The 20,206-nt window shown below is 39.4% G+C and overlaps 1 protein-coding gene across 7 annotated transcripts in view; it reads right to left on the bottom strand.

Annotated features, from left to right (window-relative positions):
* The window catches only part of FTO (FTO alpha-ketoglutarate dependent dioxygenase), a 251,219-nt gene that overhangs the window by 126,320 nt on the left and 104,693 nt on the right, over nucleotides 1-20,206 (bottom strand). For all 7 annotated transcript variants that reach the window (XM_054840453.1, XM_054840452.1, XM_054840451.1 and 4 more), the window contains one exon: nucleotides 13,280-13,404. In XM_054840453.1, the coding sequence (XP_054696428.1) occupies nucleotides 13,280-13,404 (125 nt within the window). The remainder of the gene's footprint in view (nucleotides 1-13,279; nucleotides 13,405-20,206) is intronic.

Raw genomic sequence — 20,206 nt, 5'->3', positions numbered from 1 at the left:
CTCTTGAACTCAGCACTATTGCAATGGTGTAAAACGAATTGGTGAAGAGATGATGACAACAATGATAATCAAGACACATTCACGCAGTTTTCAGCAAAATGTTACATTTTTGGATGTACAGCAGTCATCTTACCCCTTTAGAAACCAGAATGGGACATTAAAATTCGCAGACTTCTTCCTTGTCCCCAAACCTTCTCTACCCACACAAATTCAGCAACAATTTAGTAAGAACTATACTACAGCAACTGCGGATACCTCCCCGTTATGATGCAGAATCGTAAATGGGGAGCACCCCCCACTGGAGGGAATGTTTTGGCAATACTGACGGACAACCTTTGTCTAACAGTTGACATCCTACAGTGTAGGAGGTGATGACGTAGACGGCCAGGTGAAGCAACCCCCCGTTAAATGGCATACGCTAGCAACAGTTACAGTTCTTGCCCTGTCTCTTCTGGGAGAGGCAAGGAAAGGACGAAGGCAAGAAGGAACTCTGCTTCTGAGGAGCAATGCCTCTGGGTCTACTCTTGAGGTGATCCTGGTTTTACACCTCGCTTTGCCCAAGGCTGTGGCTAATGCACACCTTCCCTCCAAATAAACTGAACACATACAGGATTCTCGTCAGCTGAAACTTGGGAGTTTCTTCTCTGAAATACACCGAAATGTGTATTGTTGACTCTGGGAAAAGAATGGGCCTCTAAAAGATACCACAAGGCTTATTTACTGTAAATTCCAAGGGAAAAGCAATAATGAACATACCTTAGGAGTGTACTAATTTGCACTCTCTAATCAGCCTTTTCCCCCTACTTTGCAAATGTATAAAAGGTCCAATTTATAAAGTCAGCATTATTTTGAAAAATTTTTCTTCCCTGTATCATGAATGATCAAAAATAATTGAAACTGAATGAAGACTGTCAAAACAAATGAACAATATATATTTAGATGCATTATCCTTGCTGGTTTTCATTATTGTGTTTGTTCATTTTCTCCTCAATTGAATTCGCGACGTTTACTCATTCACAATGGGTCTGTACATTCACATCTGCACAGCGGTTGCCTATGGAAATGCGTTAAGTATCAGCTTTCAGCGTTCCTTCTCGTATGCCCTCCCAGCTGTAAATGAGGTTAGGAAACAACACTGTAAACACAGAAGCCCTTTCAAAAGGTAAAAGAGCGGAAGAAAAAAAAGCCTCTCAGGAAATTTGATTTGTACTTAAGGTTTCATTCCAAAAGGAACACCCAAAGCTTGACAGCATTTACAAAAATGTTAAATATTAAAGGAAGAGACAGCAGAATAAGGCATTGTATTTTTATGGTAGTTTTGTATTTTTACTATAAAGAGCAGAATAAGTCATTGCAGTAATAATACAAGCGTACTATAAAAATATAAATAGCACCGAATGCCGAGCTCATTGTTCTGAGCGGTGGGTTGCTTTATTTTTCTTTTCCCTTTCTTCTCCTTCTTTTTTTAAAGAAAACAAGTGTTTGCAATTCCTTCAGCCAAAAAAAAAAAAAATCACAACATAACAGGACACACACAAAGATGTCATAAATAATTCCAATATAAACCCATGCTAATTTATTTAACATGAAACTCCCAACGCAAATTACTTAGCAGTGAAATTGCACCTCCTCGTATTGTGCACGCGAAATAAAAGCGAACAGATGTGCTCTTCCAAACCAAGCTATTGCTACAATTAAACTAAGAGTCATTTTACAAACCAGCGAGCTATTTCATCTGCGTCTACGGTGCTAATCGTCTTTCCTCCACTACCCCAGCCCAACGGAACAGCGAGTTATTTATAGCGTTATCTATCTTGCACTTTGCAGATGATGCCTAACATTATGACAACAGTGAAAAGGTCTCCGTACCTGCCTACCTAAAACAAGTTTCTGTAAAGTAATGAATAGAGACAGCTCGGGGACCATCCACCTGCACCGCCTGCCTCTTACTGCCTGCAACGCGAACCCACCGGGGACCGGCAGAAGGTACTTGGCTGACAGGGCCAGGACAGCCTTTCTCCTCGGTGACAGCCTGGGCCTAGCCTCCTCAACCTGACCCACCATAATTCCTTCACAATGCAGCAGCGAGGCAGCTGACAGTAGCAGCTGCACCTCCTAAGCGAGATGGATGGAATTTTCATAACTAGTTCCCCAAGTTACATTTTACCTTCAAGATAATTTATGAGCTGCTGTGGAGCCTTGAAGAGACAATATGCTTGCCATAAAATTAACTGTAACAGTCTTGTAGGTTATAATTAACACTGGGAGGGTAGCACCAACTGGATGAAACACATGGCATAATTGATGGTGAAACTGGAAATTAAGGAAGCTAACAATATCATTACTGTGCACATCACTTTAGTGAAACCTATGCTTTCCAGGGGTTAATTACAATCCCCTTCTAACGTACACATTCTGACGGGGAGTGGATGAGTGTCACAGCTAGGAGGAGGCAGGTTTGCTGGCAAGGCCACCTTGCACCTGGACTGATGTATATATTGTTTTTTTTGCCTGGGAGAGATATACACGTCAAAGCAGCAGCACCAGCACCTGAACATCTGGCAGCAGGCACGCTGTAGCTTAGAGATAGATGACTGCTCAAGCCTCGTAGAATATTTCATTTTCTCCGTAGCCAGCATACTTAACAGCAAAGAAGAAAAAAAAATCCTCTGCGAGATTTCACTTAATGGCACACATTATTAATTTAAATGACTTGAGCAAAGAAAAACATTTTAACTTTATATTGCCATAACTTAGCAGCAAATTAAGATTTTTTTTTTTCATCAGTGTATTATCATCTTGGTTTATTACATTAGTCTTTAGAAACATGCAGAGCAATCCTTTTAGCATCTTGCCTGTCAAGGGAATACTGAACTGAAGATGCAATGCTAGCAAGCTAGTTAAGCAGAAATAATATTATAAACTGCTGCCATCTTTGGGAAGGAGAACACGCCATTCATCTACCTGTATCTAAGACTCTGCTCTAGTCAAGGCTCAGGGACTCATTAGTGTAATGTATTTGTTTGAATCTCTCTCAAATTATTTTAATGAAACTTTTTTTTGCTGTCCCTGGACAAGATAGGTAAAAATATACAGATAAATGATGCAACAGTGTCACCTACAGGCAAGCAAAACAGTTAAAGACCTTCTCCAACATTGCACCCTCTCAACCTCTCAAATCCCTTTCCTCCCCCTCCTTCCCCCTCCTGCAACCTCCCCCTCAATCCCTAACACACACATCTGGATTTGGGGATTATCCATATCTCCAAATATACAAAGAAGGGCAAATACCAAAAATACTTTCAGGATGGCCTAATGTAAAATAATTAGATGTAGTAAACTATGCCTTACAATAAACACGTACAGCTAGCAAGTCATCTACAGTGGAGCGGATACACTGATTGCCTTTCCTCTCCCGAGCGCTTGCTCAAATCCACCTCTACAAGGTGGTCAAAAATACTTCTGATAAGAACACTTTTCAGAACTCAGAAAGATCAAATGTTGACATCATGAAACAGGAGAAAATAAAAATGAAAAAATGTCAACTTGCCTAAAAACAACTGGCAAAAAAATTTAAGACTGTTGTCTAAACTTGTACAAAAAAAACGCCCTGCAGCATAATTTGGAGCTAAATCTACCTCCAGCACATCCAAGGCATAACTGATGGATCCATTCAGCTTACCCTCGTAGAAAGAGGGGAATGCTCTCTTAACAGTAGCTCTTAAAATTCTCCGAACTCTCCTTTTCCAAAAGAATCCTCTTTTCTCCTAGTATTACTGCTTTTTACTTTAATACTCACTAGCCTGTTGTTAGCTTCTCCCACAAACCCTGCATTTTGAGAGCCTGCTTCTCAGTTAATCTTTTTGATACATCTCAAGATGCCTTTTCATTTCAATTATTTCTCTCAATTTCTAATTATATCGCTGATGTCCACCGATGTTACTTTAACACCCTTCTCACCCGTAAGTCCTGTATCTGCTCCGCCACCAACCCAGACTAGATAATCTCTAGAATACAGCAATAGGAAAATATGAGTATTGCAAATTACCAGTAATTTGGTGTGTTGCATACCTCTAGAAATGTTCTCAGTTGGCTAAGCTATTCAAGTACCTTATAGTAGGATTGTCTTCTGCTACTATTGCATATGGTTTAATCGCTGTTCCCATTTGGGGCTGCTGTCATTGACCAAAATAAGACAAAGAATATGAAAACAATGCATGCTATGTCGCAGGTTCCAAATTTCTCTGCTTTTACAGCACATTAAGAAATGCCAACTTCCTTTTTTAGCTATTTTAAACATCATCATAGTTTATAATTTAAAAATTCCACAGGAATGACACATTAAGAATTGAAAATTCAGGCAAAATAAACAGAACAAATAATATAGCCAAATTAAACTGTTAAAATGCCCCAAAGATGTCACTAGTAGTGAAAATAAGCAAGTAAATCTAATTGTATTCTCCGGTTCACCTTAGTTTCTCTGATTCGTTCATACATTTCCAACCTATTCTTTGACCTCCCAGCACTTCCCTCTCGTCCAAGGCTGTTGACACTGTCCAGTAATTTACCATGGCGCTCTCACCAGCATATGATTATGTGTACATTACCATAACTTTTAGTGCAAGCAAACTGTAGAGCAACGCAACAGACTGACATCCCCTTTTGCTCACAGTCAGCCATGATATTCACTGGCTTATCACTACCTCACAACCATGGTCTAGACAGCTTAGAGCATCGACAGCATCTTGCTCAGTTTCTACATCCATTTAATTTTTGGCTGCTCTGAAAACGCCAGCAAGGGTACCAATTAGCGTCAGCTGTAACAGTTGCTTTCTGTGATATACACACCTGCCTACTAGGGTTGGAGAACCAATGCGTTTTGCATAGGCCATCAAACACAGATACCCAATGGGAACAATCTTTGGCACTACCTGAACCACATTTGAACCACTGACCTGAAAACAAAAGGCTTTGTATTTCATTACCAACCCCTGGAGACATCGAGTTTCATATATGTGGAAAAACTTTAATAACATGAGGTTGACAGCATTTAAGACTTAAGTCATGAGCTTGTGTAAGCATCTGCTCACTCATGCCTCATGCTAAGACAGGATAAGCACACCGTTTGGCTAGGTAAACCTTTTATGTTACCTTCTTTTGTCTGTATTGGTGGTGTGGTTTAACTCCAGCCAGCAACTGAGCACTCACTCCCCCCCCGTGCTGGGAAGGGGGAGAGAATCGGAAGAGAAAAAGTAAGGAAAGGGGTGGGTTGAGATAAAGACAGTTTACTAGGTAAAGCAAAAGCCGTGCACAGAAGCAAAGCAAAACCAGGAATTCATTCCCCACTTCCCATGGCAGGCAGGTGTTCAGCCATGCCCAGGAAAGCAGGGCTACATCACACGTAACGGGGACTCGGGAAGACAAACGCCATCACTCTGAACGTCCCCCCCTTCTTTCTCCTTCCCCCAGCTTTATACGCTGAGCATGACGTCATATGGTCTGGAATATCCCTTTGGTCAGTTGGGGTCAGCTGTCCCGGCTGTGTCCCCTCCCAACTCCGTGTGCACCCCCAGCTACTCGCTGGTGGGGTGGGGTGAGGAGCAGAAAAGGCCTTGGCTCTGTGTAAGCATCGCTCAGCGATAAGGAAAACATCCCTGTGTTATCAACACTGTTTTCAGCACAAATCCAAACCACAGCCCCGTACCAGATCCTACGAAGATGATTAACTCTATCCCAGCCAAACCCAGCACAAGCGGTAATGTGTACAGATTAACACAGATCCTGCAAATTAATTTAGGTCAGCTTTATGACAGATAAAGCTGTGACAATAATCGTACTAACTACATTAACAATAAAGTCCTGTTTGGATAAGGCTTCTATTATTTTACAGAAGAGAGAATCCTATCTTTAGACTTGCTTAATTTTAAATGTCTAGTTTTAGGCAAAATTTTAGTTCATACTAAGTTTGCGAGTAGTTTTATGGACACGTTACATACCATGACATGAGCACGTTTTGATGAAGGCAAAGGAAAGTATGGATTGATGTTGCAGAAGAAAAACCTCAGTGGGTAAAGCAAAATAAATCTATGATAATTTTTCATTCTCCGGACCAGTCAGACTTTGTCCCTGGTTTATAACACCAGGTCTTTAGCTAACACGGGCAGCTGCAGAGCACTGTACACCACACCGAATTCTCCGGGCTTTTCTCCTTTTCCCCTGCCTCTGGCAGACACCATTCTCTCTTACAGGAACGATGACAGCTGATGCTAATGCTGCTTTGTGGTTCCACTGTCTGATGATGTGGCTAACACTTTGTCTCCACAGATTATAAATTTGTCACCTCTGTGATCTATTCAATCTCCAGTATCCTGCAGCCTAGAAATGCAATAATCTCTGTTTCCAGCATTCAGATCTCCCAGTGGTAGTGAGCAAATCATTGTCAAACCACTGGAAAAACAACACTAACTATCTTTCCTGTACTGCAATCATGAAAGCTTACATAAATAAGGAAATGCCACCCATGCTGACTTTAAAAGGCTGTCCAGGTGAAATAAACTAAAAAAAAAAAAAAAGGGAAAAAAATTAAAAATCATCAAATGCACTCAGAGTGGGAAAATTCTTTATCACTTTTTGTTTTGGAAACTTTAATTGCACTATAAATAAGGACTACATTTGTGTCAGTTGTCAGTTTTGGAAGTGTCACTGAATCATCTTTTGAAAAATCCATCTAACAAAACAAGAAGAAAAGCATGAAATCAAAAAAGGGAAACGTCAAAGAATTTTGACTCAGTAGTTATTCAGGTACGGGATGATGCATCTCTTTATGGTTTTCAGAAGTGGAGCATTCAAACTAAACTAAAATGATAAAGTAAACCCTCAGAGTAAACAATCCCTTAACGAAAGAGTCTGACACACGTGAAAGCCACACACAGAGCCGAAGTCCTGCGACTTTTACTAGACTGCCCTATAATACCATTTGTTTTAAGTCCCTACACCAAATAACATTTTGTGCACCATATTTGCCGTGTACGTAGTGACATCACAAGGTAAGAAGCAGCAGTTTCCGTAAGTAGCCGCAGCTTGTAAACAGAAAGTCTTTTCAAGGGTAAAGGGTCAAGGCAGTTCCAAAGGAAATAACAGTGGTGGTTAAACAGCAGCATTTAATCAAGCGGCATTTCCATTGTTCTGCAGAGCGCTTGTACCTATTGATCCCAGCCTGGCTGCTGCAAAGACTCCTCGACACAAGAAACACAGGTGAAAGGCAGGGGCGGAACACAGGAAGGGTCACGAGAAGCAAAAGACGACTGGCAATAAGCAACTGGAGAGAAGTCAAAGGTCAATCAAGGCAGCTGATGTCTAAGCATAACTACAGCAGGAGACCTGACAACTTCATTGAAGTCGCGGTGTTTTCTCCATTCATTTGGAAGCCGCAAGGTTGGTTTTCAGTCTGCCTCAAAGCATCTTCCTGCTTAACATACGGTATTTGGCATCACCAGCTCAGCCACGATGCACGTTTACTTTCTGAAAAACTGTTTTAGGTTACGTACTGGGTGCCGAACAGTTTAATTTTCTTCTTTTAAAGAGCATACACACGCACATATACAAAATGTGAATATCAAGGAATCCAGATATAATGGGGTTTTTTTTCCTCTGTGACTTCCAAAATGATGAATCAAAATTTTTGCCTGTGCTTGTTGCTAACTAACCAAGTATCCGTTCCAGCTTGTATTCCATCCGTATTGTCCAGAAGGGACAACTGTTACAGAAAACCCACTGGAGGGGACGCAGCTGCGTGTACCGAGATCCTTACTAATTTCAGAAACATGGACGCCGGATTCCTCAACATGAAAAAATATAATCTGTCATTCTAATGTTACACAAAACAACCACAAAGGTTTTCAACAACCCAAATGCTTCCCTCCTCTCTCTGTCAGACTTTGATATCTCTGAAATTTGTCTGTTAAATCTTTGGAACTAGTGTAGCTCCCATTGCAGTAGTTTCTGAAGAGTTCACAATATTTCATATATTTATCAGCTCGGCAGGCCTGTGAGAGTGTAAAAGTTTCAGTATTTGTCAAACAATCTTTCAACCGGTATTACCACCTTCCATTTAAAAACAAGCATTTAGTGAGTTCCTGAAAAATACACAACGTCTGTGACAGAAGGAAAAAACTGCTCCAATTTTCCCCAAAGCCCATGCCAACTTCTTAACGCATAGACTTTTCTTCTGTTACAGAGGGAAATATGTTCCTTCCTTACGTCAACATCACTTTCTCCTACAGGAGCTAAAAAGTAAAAATCTACCTCAATTACGTACTTAGATATGATCTAAATTTCCAAGGTATAAAGAGGCATAAGAAAAAAAAACCCAAAACGTTTTCTTCAAAACAGAAAATAAAAATATATAAAAATCTTTCTGTTTATATCTCAATTAATATGCATACTATTTTTGGATTCCGCCCTCATATTTCTCATTGTTCTTATCGTAGAACCAAACAGTGTTATCACAGATCAGGACTCAATTGTCACACTATGTAGTTATAATTTAAATTCCTGTATAAATATCCACATCCAGATTTCACTGCTGAGAGGTAAGACTATCTCTGTAGCGTGATAAGTGTTCGCTGTAGCTAGGAAAAAACCAAACCGGATCCCTTTACGTTGTTTTGTCAAAATTGTGACCCCTAAGAAGGGGTTTGACAAAGGCAAAAAATGCTAAGGAATTATAGCTCAGGTTTGACTCGAAACCCAAAACTTATATGATTTGCCATGAGTAAGAGGTTCTTTCTTGAAATGTTGCACAAAGATGGAAGAATATAACAACTGTAAAAATACACGGCAATCTGATCTACAAGACGTTATGGGTTGTAGAATGACTTCATAAAATAGATTTTTTTCATTGTGCTGTTTCGATGAGGCAAGGTTTTAAGCTATTGATTCTTACAAGATACAATCAATTAACACTTTTCCGCTGTTTGTCTCATTAGCCTGAAGAATTTTGTGTTTACTTTGGTCCAAATTATTTATTGAATGTTTATTCTATTTTCATTATGACAATTTGTCATTACATGATGACTTAGAGAAAACTTAAGATTTTAGAGTTTGGCCAAGTGGCACAGCTATGAAAATACAACCATCATAAATAATTTTATTTTTCCTATCAAACTATCCGCTTCATTATGTTTTTCTCCAAAAGTTCACATTTTCCATTACCTGTCTAAATTTCCGGTAAGAGAAATGGTGCAATTCCACTCAGGGAAGTAGCAAAATGGACAGCAGAGTCTGTGTCATAATAAAACCACTTTGGACTAATAAAATTTTTGCATGAAAAAGACTTACTTTAGTAATGGTTTAACTAATCATGTTTTTGTTTTGTTTTGTTTTTCTCTTTTTTTTTTTCCTAGCTGTTAATAATTTCAGTGCAGTTAAACATTATCCTTTAAACTAATCTATTGTCGATTTATTGATGACAAAAGAGTTTGGTAGTAAATGTGAATATATGAATATATATAAAAAATATAGCAAAAACCTGCTAGCAATTAAGTGCAGTATGTCAGGCAAGCATTACACACAATATTATTATAACACAGTACAAGTTCTATTAGGAGAAATAAGAGATAAAATTTTTATTAAACTATAGTCCAGTTCTCTTGGGCATTTACTGATCAGAAAAAGTGCAACATTCTCTCTTGAAATTCAAGTGCTTTTGGGTTTCATTTGGTTTGGTTTTTTTTTTTTCCCCCCCCCCTTTAGGATGGAACTTTTCTGGTTCCAGTTAAAAAGGAAAATAAAAAATGTCAATAGCATCATCAACGAGGTGAAAATATTAAGGCCTTTTTTGAAAATGAATCAGGTGCAGATATTGAACTGTACTTTTTCATCCTTTGTCTCACTTTTCAAATGATAATTTCTTCCACAGCCACCATTAAATCTTGATCTATTCCAGCTCTCTGTATGGGTCATTGATTCTAGATGTACCATGGTTATTTTTAAATGTTTCCCTTTCGTAGAGAAAAAGAGGGCTGTCTAGAGCCAGATGGGTAACTTCACACTTCATTTATCAAACCCAATGCATTAGACTCCACCCTCTCTTTCCCACTATTGCTGTTAAATTTCCATATAATTTGGTAACAATTTTCATTATCATACAGTGACCCTAAAAAGCCTATATAGGTTCGCATGGTTAGCCCAAGATCCACAGCTGTTCCCTTTACCCTCCGTTGGTTACAGTAGACTCCAAGGTTCCCCTCACTTGAGAAGCTGAACAGTGACCTTCTATAAGCAGAGGTCAAGAAGGGGTCAGTTCAAAGGGCTAGAGCGGCTCTTTAACAGCTATAACAACCTGTCCATCAGGCACTATCATGCAGTATAAACAAATCCCGGGCTTTAGAAACTCTGGACCATTTCTGTTAACACTTCGAGGACATTCACCAAGTCCTACCTGAAGTATTTTGGATCACTACCACTCAACAGAGAACAACTTGAATCCCTAGAAGAGCTGCTCAGACACTTAAGGTACCGATGACATCTTTTGAGTCAAAACTATGTGAAACTGTGAGCTATAATGCTAAGAGCACTACCATGTGTTTTGGACCGTGGAGCTGGAATAAAAACTTTAAAGAGTAATTTCAGTTTGTGAACATGCAGAAACACTGGCATAACTTAAAGGAAATAATGCAAGGGCGTGCTTTAACCCAGAGGATGCATATCGAAACAGTTCACATGCCTTTCTCTGAGAAAGGCTAAACTTCTAAAATTTTAATCAGTTTATGTTAACAGTTCCCAGCACGGATTTTTTTTTTTTTTTTTTATTTAAGGTCTCAACACCACAAATAAAGGCCACGAAAGAACAGAATGCCTACATAACTCTATAAAGACCAAGTGCAGAGTAAAGTTTTTGCCAGCTGCCCTCCCTTCATTGACCTAAATTTCTTGAAGTTGTACTGTTCATAATGTGCTCTCTAATGCACAATGTAAGGTAATTAGAGTCATCTGTATTTAACTTCCAGAGGAAAAAAATTCTATTATCTAATCTAGCTGATCCCCTGATAGCCTGTTGAAAGTAAAGTACTGTAACCTATTGCCTGCCCTTTGACAAGTGCTAATTATTTCCTGTCCAAGCACATTTTTCTCATGTAATTCCAAAGTACACAATAGACTGATCTCTAAAACATGGGCAGTCCTGCTAGGACCACGGCGGACGTTTTATAACTTTCACCACCGTATGCCTGACGGCTACCACAGCCAGTGCTTCATTCCAGACATCTAGCTGAAGCTTTGATGAAGCCAAGTGAGGTGTACGGTAACAGTCTGTTTATGCAGATCATATGGATGAGACTCTCGGATAGGTCACCAGGATGGGAAACATCAAGTGGAAAGAAAAAGGATTATGGATCTTTAATACTCAAAGGACACTTTCTTTCAGAACTTTCAAGGCACAACGCTCTTGAAATTTTCTTTCAGGTGTTTAGTTTTCAGGCGGCCTGCACTTTGTCTGCTTGTGCCTCCCCCACCCTCACCCAAGGGTTCCCGTCCCAGAGACCAGACTGCGTCTACGGCTGCACCGCTGGCTCCAGCAATCTCTGGCTGCAGCGCGAGCGGAGGCCAGAAACACTGTGACCACGTTACTGCTAAATGGGTCCCGACTGCCCCGATTCCTCATGCCTTTGTATGTTAGGAAATCACGGTTAAACTGAACGAACACTGAGAAGATACCCCACGCATTAGAATTGTTTAGCCTCTTCCCGTCTCTGGGAAGCTCTCTATTCCGGTTCACAACAAAGGTGCGTGTGTCCCACAAAAAAACCTTAAGTGATTTCCTCCGTTTCCGATGTAGCCAAACCATTTGCATTATTTACTAAGCATAGTGATGGAAGGCAACCCCCCCCTCCCACAGAACTCCCTTTAATTTCTCAAAAAGGAAGAAACCAACCCCACGTGATAATACATATTATAGACCCACCTTACCAAGCTCTTTTCCACTCTGCGATCTTGACTGATTAGTACACAAACAAACATTCCAGACTCATCAGAAAGCAGGTTCATAAAACACAGCCCCTAATTTGTATAATAATTGCTACTATGTAACAATGCTTGATTTTTATCTAAAGCTTCTACACTTTTTCAAGTCCACTCACTGTAATTACTGGGAACAGCAAAGCCACTCAAGTGTCAGATCCAGTATCTACAATTAACTTTTTAAAGCTAACTCTCAGAATTTTCAGGAACTTTCCAAAATTATCCACTAACAAAACACAGGAGAACTCCCTTAACTGGAACATTTAGTGCAGGTAAAAAAAATCATGCCATTTAAACACTAATTTGGATTAACAAAATCTCATTTAAAAATACTTTTGACTAAAAACTGTAATTTTAGGCACAGGACATCTCCCTGGATTTAAAGGAGAGCAGTATATTTGGTAGAAAAAAGGAAAAACATTGAAGACTGTTAGATATTTTATGTAAATATCATAAACAAGAAAAGAGATTATTAAATGAGTACAAATCTATAGCTTTTAGATATAGATGTGAAGAAAGGTGACATCAACTCATTTAGCAGCTGAAGAGCAGGACACAAGGTGACCTATGGTGGAAATTCTCTTTCTGGAATTCATATATGTCTGAACGAACCAGAAGTATGATGTATCTGTAGTTTCTGAAATGCATTCATCTGACTACACTCCAGTAACAAAGTTTTTCAAATAAAAACATCAACGACTTTTAAAAATTGTGAACATCACCTGATTTATTCCCACGGCAATGAGTTCAATTTAAGAACTCAAGTATAATGAAACAGCCAAACGATACAAACTCTCACAACGCGTACGTTGATGCTAATGTCCCCCAACACAACGCAGCTAACACCAGGAGGACACCACAAGAAAATGTGAGGATCACAAGAAAGCCGACAAGATGGGCATCTGTCAGCATGGCGTGCCAGCAAGGAGTATTGTTCCTATTGTTAGCAACACAGGAAAAGCTTAGGGCGCTTAGGGTGACAGCAGTCCTCAAATACGTATGCTACCTATCAAGTTATTACCAATAGACTGCACTAGATACCCTCAATATGGGAGCATTCTACCCCTCAAAGTAACTCTGAAATCAGAGGCACAAACATTGACTACTCCATTCAAGGAAAAATACTATTTGAACAGTAAAAAATTTTGTCGTCTTTAAAAAAATGTCAACTTGCCCCCCCCCCGCAAATGGATTTATAGGAGTATATTTTATGTAGTTTTCCTAATTTTAGTATCTTACTATTTTTCCTCAAATTTCTCACCTTGCTGTCCATTCTTTACGCAGCCTTTGTCGTTCAGTAAGAGCTAGCAAGAAGCAGTCGATGGTTTCATTCCTTTGTTCCTCAGTTTGTTCCTCTTTTCCAACTTCAGAGAGGACCAGGCTTGTCTTAAAGGGAAAAAAAACCCACATAAAAATTATACTCTAGAAATAGGAAACAATGTGTAAAATTAATAAAAAGCCCATAAGCAAATAAGGACAGTAAATCAATAGCTTTTTTTATTACGGTTCCACTGCTGACAAATCAATACAGTAAATGATGGTTAGAAATGGCCACCATATATTTGGTATTTAATCAATGTACATGGCACATAAGGTAAACCTTAAAATCTCATTGCTTTAAGTAACAGAAGACATTGTGCATTCTAGCTCTCGTTTTCTTGAGACACAGTCATTGTCTTTTCTAAATATTTTCTTGTATCAAATCATATCAGAAATGTTTCCCTCAATACAGTGGTTTTTTGGGGGATTTTCCCCTCCCCTTTGATCCTTGGTGAAGCTAAAGTAGAAAATATCTGTTTGTATTGTACCTCCTGAAAGGAATTTCTGATGATGTCCCCATGTTCTCTTTATCACGAAATATTTCAAGTAAACAAGTAGTAAAACTCTACCTTTTTTTCATTTGTGGAATAAATTTTAAATTGCTTACATACATATACAAAACATGTACACACACATATACGCAATGGATTTAAGTCATTGTGGAGTAGGATCACACTCAGTCTCTGCAGACCAAAAGTTACTGGCCTTCCCAAATGTGTTGACATGTTGATGTAACAAAACTGCAGGTCATCTTATCATCCTTCATGCACCCAGCAAGCTAACTCTTAACTCCCTCAACTCCATCTTTACCCTCAACTACTAACTTGCCCACCATTCTCTCGTCGTCTTTCCCCTATGCTTCCTTACGTCTGCCAACTTGGGAAAGAAACGACACATGCCGATGGTCACGCAACGTGCGTGCGCTGACTTGGTGTGCAGCAGTCCAACCACAACACAGAGATCTGGAGTCCATGCTGTAGTCTTTTCCTTCAGAGGAGATACCGTATTTGCCTTTCTCGCCTTAACGAGCCACTGATTTTCACTTATCTTTGCTATGCTAACCTTCAGCCACGTGTTCTGCAAACGTATCAAAGTTTCCTTTTGGGAAGGATGACTGAACAGACACAATGTTTGCACAAACCTAGTTTTTTCACAGAAAAGGAGGCAAAAAATACGTTTCTAACCCGAGCAGTTATGGAATTGAGTTTGAAAACAATTCAAATATTGCCAAGAGCCACACTTGCTGCCTCCAGCATGACCTCTCTTATAGGAAAACCATGACAAAAAGACATGGCATATAGCTGCCTCCTCCTCAGCATCACCTGCATGTTACATTCTGCCCTGCCCAAATGTCCAACCACTAAAATTCCTCCGTGCATTCTGTGAGATAAATGGTTGTTGTTCTCTTCAGCTTGTGATAATAGAAATATCTATCCTTGGTCTGGCAGGTTGGTTTTGGTGTCCCTGTTCCCCCCGTCACTCACCCTCTCCAGGAAGGAATAATATGCAGATTATACACATCTTCAGCTATGTAAAGTAAGCAGTGACATTGCTACCACCATGGTGGTTCCAAGAGACAAGCATAACAGGGTTCAGAGACAGAAAATAATTTCATTACACCAACATCAGATGACAAAGACTAAACAGCACCTTCGTTCCCACCTCCCAGCTCAACCAGTTGGCCTACCAAAAGGCATTACCCTGTCTTATGGGACTTACACATAAAAAAACCCCAAAAAACATTTTCTTGTAAAAACTCCAAATGTTCAAAACTGTCTATACAGATCACATTCTTGACCCTGCTTTGACATTACAAAGCAAACAAAAAGCCGGAGAGTATTTTCAGATAAGGATTCCCTGACACGGGTTTCCCTTGCACTGACCTACAACATCTTTTCCACAAGCTCTAATATCTGCCAACTTCAACAATCCTGCTCTTACAGCCTGACTTCCAGCAACTGTGCAGTTTAAGGCAGGATTTGACAGAGGACTCCAGCATACGAGCACATACTCACATGAGAGAGAGAGATACACATTGTTTAACTGAGGTGAAGTAACACACCTTGTCATTCAGAATAAATATATCTATTAAGGCTTCGACTTTTATATTTACCACATGCAAGACTTGACACAGCACTAAAACTAAAACGTTGTAGATGATCAGACTGTAGCCGTACAGCTACGTCACAGTGCACCAGGATCTCCCTTTCAGAATCCTTGGATGGCTTTATGAATCACAACGGGGTAGGGAAATCCACTGGCGATAGTGTAGAAGTCTACTTCTCTCCAAGGCTGCAGAAAAGCCCCACGTTTAACGATGCTACGCCTCACTAAGCTGAAAGCATAGTTATTTGCAGGCAACAAACATCAAGATCCCCTAAATAAGTGATTCCCAAAGCGCCGAACATGGAGAACTGATAGTTCCTAAAGAATTTTGAGTTAAGGTTGATGAAAAGAGGATGTGATTAGAGTATTATCAGTCAGAGAAAATGGGTGAGCACTCCTCCAAGTACTCACAATTACACAGTGCTTTTGCATGAATTCGATGGCATGGCCAAACTGCAACTTCGGTACTGCATTCCACGTGCTAAAGCCCCCTCCATCTACAGCAACTTATTAATTCTGAAAATTGAACATAATTTAATTTTTACTGAGAGAACAATTATACTGCCCCAGCTCTCTGTTAACACCTTTCATTTATGCGGTGATGTACACAGTTCAAGTCAAACTCATAGTTCGACACTGACATCATAAACACTTCTTTACTGAGTCCTGTGAGCACAGTTGTAGCTACCTGGAGGGTGAAATAGTACTATTAAGAAACATACAACAGCAATACATAGCAATTTAACTGATTTACTTGTTTTCTAAGAGTGCTGAGGGCAGTGAGGTTACCCGGAACGCGAGTGCGGGGCTTGATATTTAGCTTTTATAGAGGCATTTCTTAATAGCTTGCTATTCTTATCATCTCGATAAAAATCCCAAATTGTAACAAATAAAGCAGCATTCGGGGTAAAATGATATTATAAAACACGTTCCTTTAAAAGTTTTCTTTTCTATGTAACTTGTTTTGGGATTTATTTTTAACAAGGGGATTCAATATATACCTTGGCTGATAAAGGTCAAGGGTTCAAGAAACTCGGTCAAAGATGTTATCGGCTGGGAAAGCCATTTCCTCTCATCAACACTGATAAAAATCCATCAGAAACCCAGGCGATACCACCCCTGCTCTAAAGGGCAGGAACGACCTTCTTTTGAACATCACTATAGTTGCACATCCCATCAAAGAAAATCTGACCTTGTGTCTCAACTCTTTTAATGTTCTTTAATGACAGATAATTGTCTGCAGAGATCCAACGCTGAGTGAAGACTTCACGTTTCTGAACTGGACTCAACACCGACTCCGTGTTTTTCAGCACGCTTGAGACCACAGGACAGTAGAATAAATAAACAACGTACCCAGCCCTACAGCCTGTCTTATCTCATCCTTGTGTTCACAGAGATTCTTGAGGGTGGTAATGTTTACAAATTGTTGAAACTTTCTTTCTTCAGCTTCCTGAGCTAGAAAAACATATCCTGGACAACCTAAGCAACGAGATTACGCAAATTGCTTATCGCTTGGGGGAAGCAGCTTCTTGTCTCATTGGCCAGCATGTCTCTCCATTAAGTAGCACTGTTAAGATTTTCAGCAAATCTTCCCCATTTCTCCTTACAGATCTGTTAATGTATTTAGGGCATTTCCTCACAAATCCCCAATGGCATGGTCTTAAAAACAAACGCACAAGCTACCTATCAAGAAAGCCCAAAGCTATATACACGTGTATATATAGGGGTTGCCAATCCAGTCTTCTATGTTAAGGACGCTATTTATGAAATTATATCCCTTACCTTCCTCCTGGTACAGCGGCAGAACTATACCTAGTGCTCTACTGACATATCGGGCAACAGCCGCCAGAGCATCTTTTCTCTTATTACGTAAGAAAGAAAAGCACTAAGGAGATTTCAAGAGACCAATATAATATTCCTCTCATACCCACTGACAAAATGCACCAGTGACACAGGACTGAATAGAAGCCGTTATATCCAAGTCTTACTATTCACCCAGGACACACATTCAAAATTAGATACCTTTTACGAGTCTTAACAAAGCTAACCTCAGGACTGTAACAGGATTACAGTAATATTTTTTTTTCTTAAGATACACAGCAGAAGAAACTATGTTTCAACATCAATAGGTTGCTACCTGCTTAATTGCTTGTATCCTGGGTGAATACCATGACATGTTTACAAACGACCCAAAAAAAAAAGCAACCTCTAAACACTCCAAAACCCACACTGGTACATTTTCAGTCTTTTAAAGCTAGATTTTCCTTCCTTTGATACAGACCTCTCCGGGAGCCAGAGTTAAGGTTAGAAACATAGGATAGCTGGAGACATGAAGCCTAGTGTTCTGTCAAAGGAATTAGCCTTCAGTCTGAACTGAAGTGGCACTTGGGACAGTTTGTCTCTTGGTCCCACTTTATTGGGTCAACAAATCAGATTTTTCAGCCTGAGTTAAGATTTAATTTACTCACCACCAGTTTAAATAGGATAAGCTTCTGAACCTTTACTAACCACTTCTACTTTAATATAGCAGTCATCTCTCAATAATCAATAACTAATACAGAAAGGAAAAATGAAGTGTAAAATCTGTAAGCAGGGCTAAAATTTTAAATGCCATTCTGTATCTTGTTGGTTTTGTGACTTGACTTTGCTCTCAGTGCAAAAAGTATCCTGATGAAAGTCTGTAAAACTAGAACACCATGTCTTTTGGGGGGGGGGGGGCGACACACACAACTGAAATCTATTAAGCCATGTTAATTTAACATGCCATAACTTCTACGTGATAAAAAAAGCTAGTAATTGCTTACAAACCACTGCTCATTTCTTCTTTACTTCTAAAATTTTTACTTAAAATATGAGCAAATGCACCCATTTTCATTGACACGATGGAAGCAGCCAGTATGGTTTAAGTTATCACCCAGTAATTTGGGCACATTAAACCCAATTCTCTGCCTTTTGTTTATTAATCCACTATGCCAGATATCACAGTTTCACTCAGCAACCCTCATGTTTTGGATGATATTGAAAAATGGCTTGTGTTTGTCAAAGAAAGTAAAAAAAAAAAAGGTAAAGAGGAAAAAAGTGTTGTTTATAGAAGCCAGCTGCTCTGGCTTCGGCGCCAGCAGCTCTTCATCCTGCTATTTTACGCTCGCAACCCCCACTGCCCCCACTGGCACAGGTACAACTAAATGTTGACTTCAATGCTTCAGAGAGCACTCAACTGATTCGGTACATGATTAATTGCCAAAGACATGGCTGACCATATGGAACAGAGAAAGCATCAAGTAATTCATACTTCTGTATATGATCATTTGGCCCCTGTTGTTTTAATGTACAGGAAAGAGCTAGTATAGCACAGACCTGGTGTCTTGCCCTTGACAGCCCATTAAGAAATCTCAAAGCACCTAGTTGAAGTTATGCTGTTGGCTTTTCAATAGCAGCCTAATAAAACAGAAGCAAAGCTTTCCAACTAGTCTTAAATCTTTCACATACAGTACATTAACCACTGCTGCTAAAACAACTGGTTTCTTATGATAGGAAATGGGATTTGATTTCTAGCCTCTGCATACTTACTGAAAGCCTTTTTCTGACCTTTGGAGAGTTTACAAAATCATTGTTCGTTTTTCCTGCCGTTTTCCCAGTTTCTTGCCACGGTGATCCTAATAGATTTGTTTAAGGTTCAGTACATTCTACTCTTACTAGCTGTTATATGCAAACTGTACAACGAAGGTAGGCTCGTGGGAGCTGAAAGGAAAGAAATTATTATTAACTGTTTTCTTCCTGAGAGTCAGAGAAGTCACTGCAACATCTAAAACATAATTTACTTTTAAAGAGCCTATAAAACAAAACAAAAAATTCCTGAAAAGAAGCAATATACTAGCGTGTGCTTTCTTTTATCAGACTGGAGACAAATCATCAAATTTCATTTCAGAAGGAAGGACAATTTATTTTAAAGCTGTAGTATTCTCAAGGATGTCTGACACAGAGCTCAATGAAAAGAAAGAGGTGCAGGCTTGGAATATATGTCAGTATCATTAACCGCTTTATATTAGTTTTATCTACCGTTAACATCTTTTCAGTCATACGCAGTCAAAGAAAAACGCTTAAATAATGTTTCCCTGTCAAGGCTCTTAAGATGACAGTGCTAAAAAGTTAATCCCCATCCTCACAGATCTTCTGGCAGTTTTGACATATGTTGGCAAGGATATATTTGCTGGCACCTTCCATTAGAAAATATTTACATGGAGTTTTCTTGCCTGTGGATTTTCTAGTTGTCTAAATGATCCTCATGGTCTGAAGGGCCTTATGTGGGAAATCCTAATCATTAGACATTCATCAGTGGTAATTTCCCAGGCTACTGAATTCAGCTAACACTATTAATACTCCAACAGAATACATGAATAATCCACGAGCCAGCATAAAACTCCATAACCGTTCTGGTTATTGAAAGAGCACTTCCAGCATAAAAGCAGTTGGTCTGAGTCAAGTATTATGTCTGTATTTAAATAAAATATAAAGGAATCCTGATTTTTATGAAAGACACGTCATTTTTGTATTTTTTAGAGTAAAAAGAATGGAGGCTCAAGTTTCTGGTGTGAAACCATTGCCACAAAGATTATATATTCTCCCCTACCATCATATTCAACGGTGCACATCTAAACTAAGCAAGTACATAACCCAATTATAGAGTAGAATGCTTAAAGTCAGACATATGCTTAAGCTCTATATACAAGTCTACATGCATTAAAACATAGGGAGTGCTGTC

The sequence above is a fragment of the Grus americana genome, chromosome 13, assembly GCF_028858705.1.
Source record: "Grus americana isolate bGruAme1 chromosome 13, bGruAme1.mat, whole genome shotgun sequence".
Taxonomy (NCBI): domain Eukaryota; kingdom Metazoa; phylum Chordata; class Aves; order Gruiformes; family Gruidae; genus Grus; species Grus americana.
The sequence above is the reverse complement of the archived record's forward strand: the minus strand, read 5'-3'. Positions and strand labels throughout refer to the sequence as shown.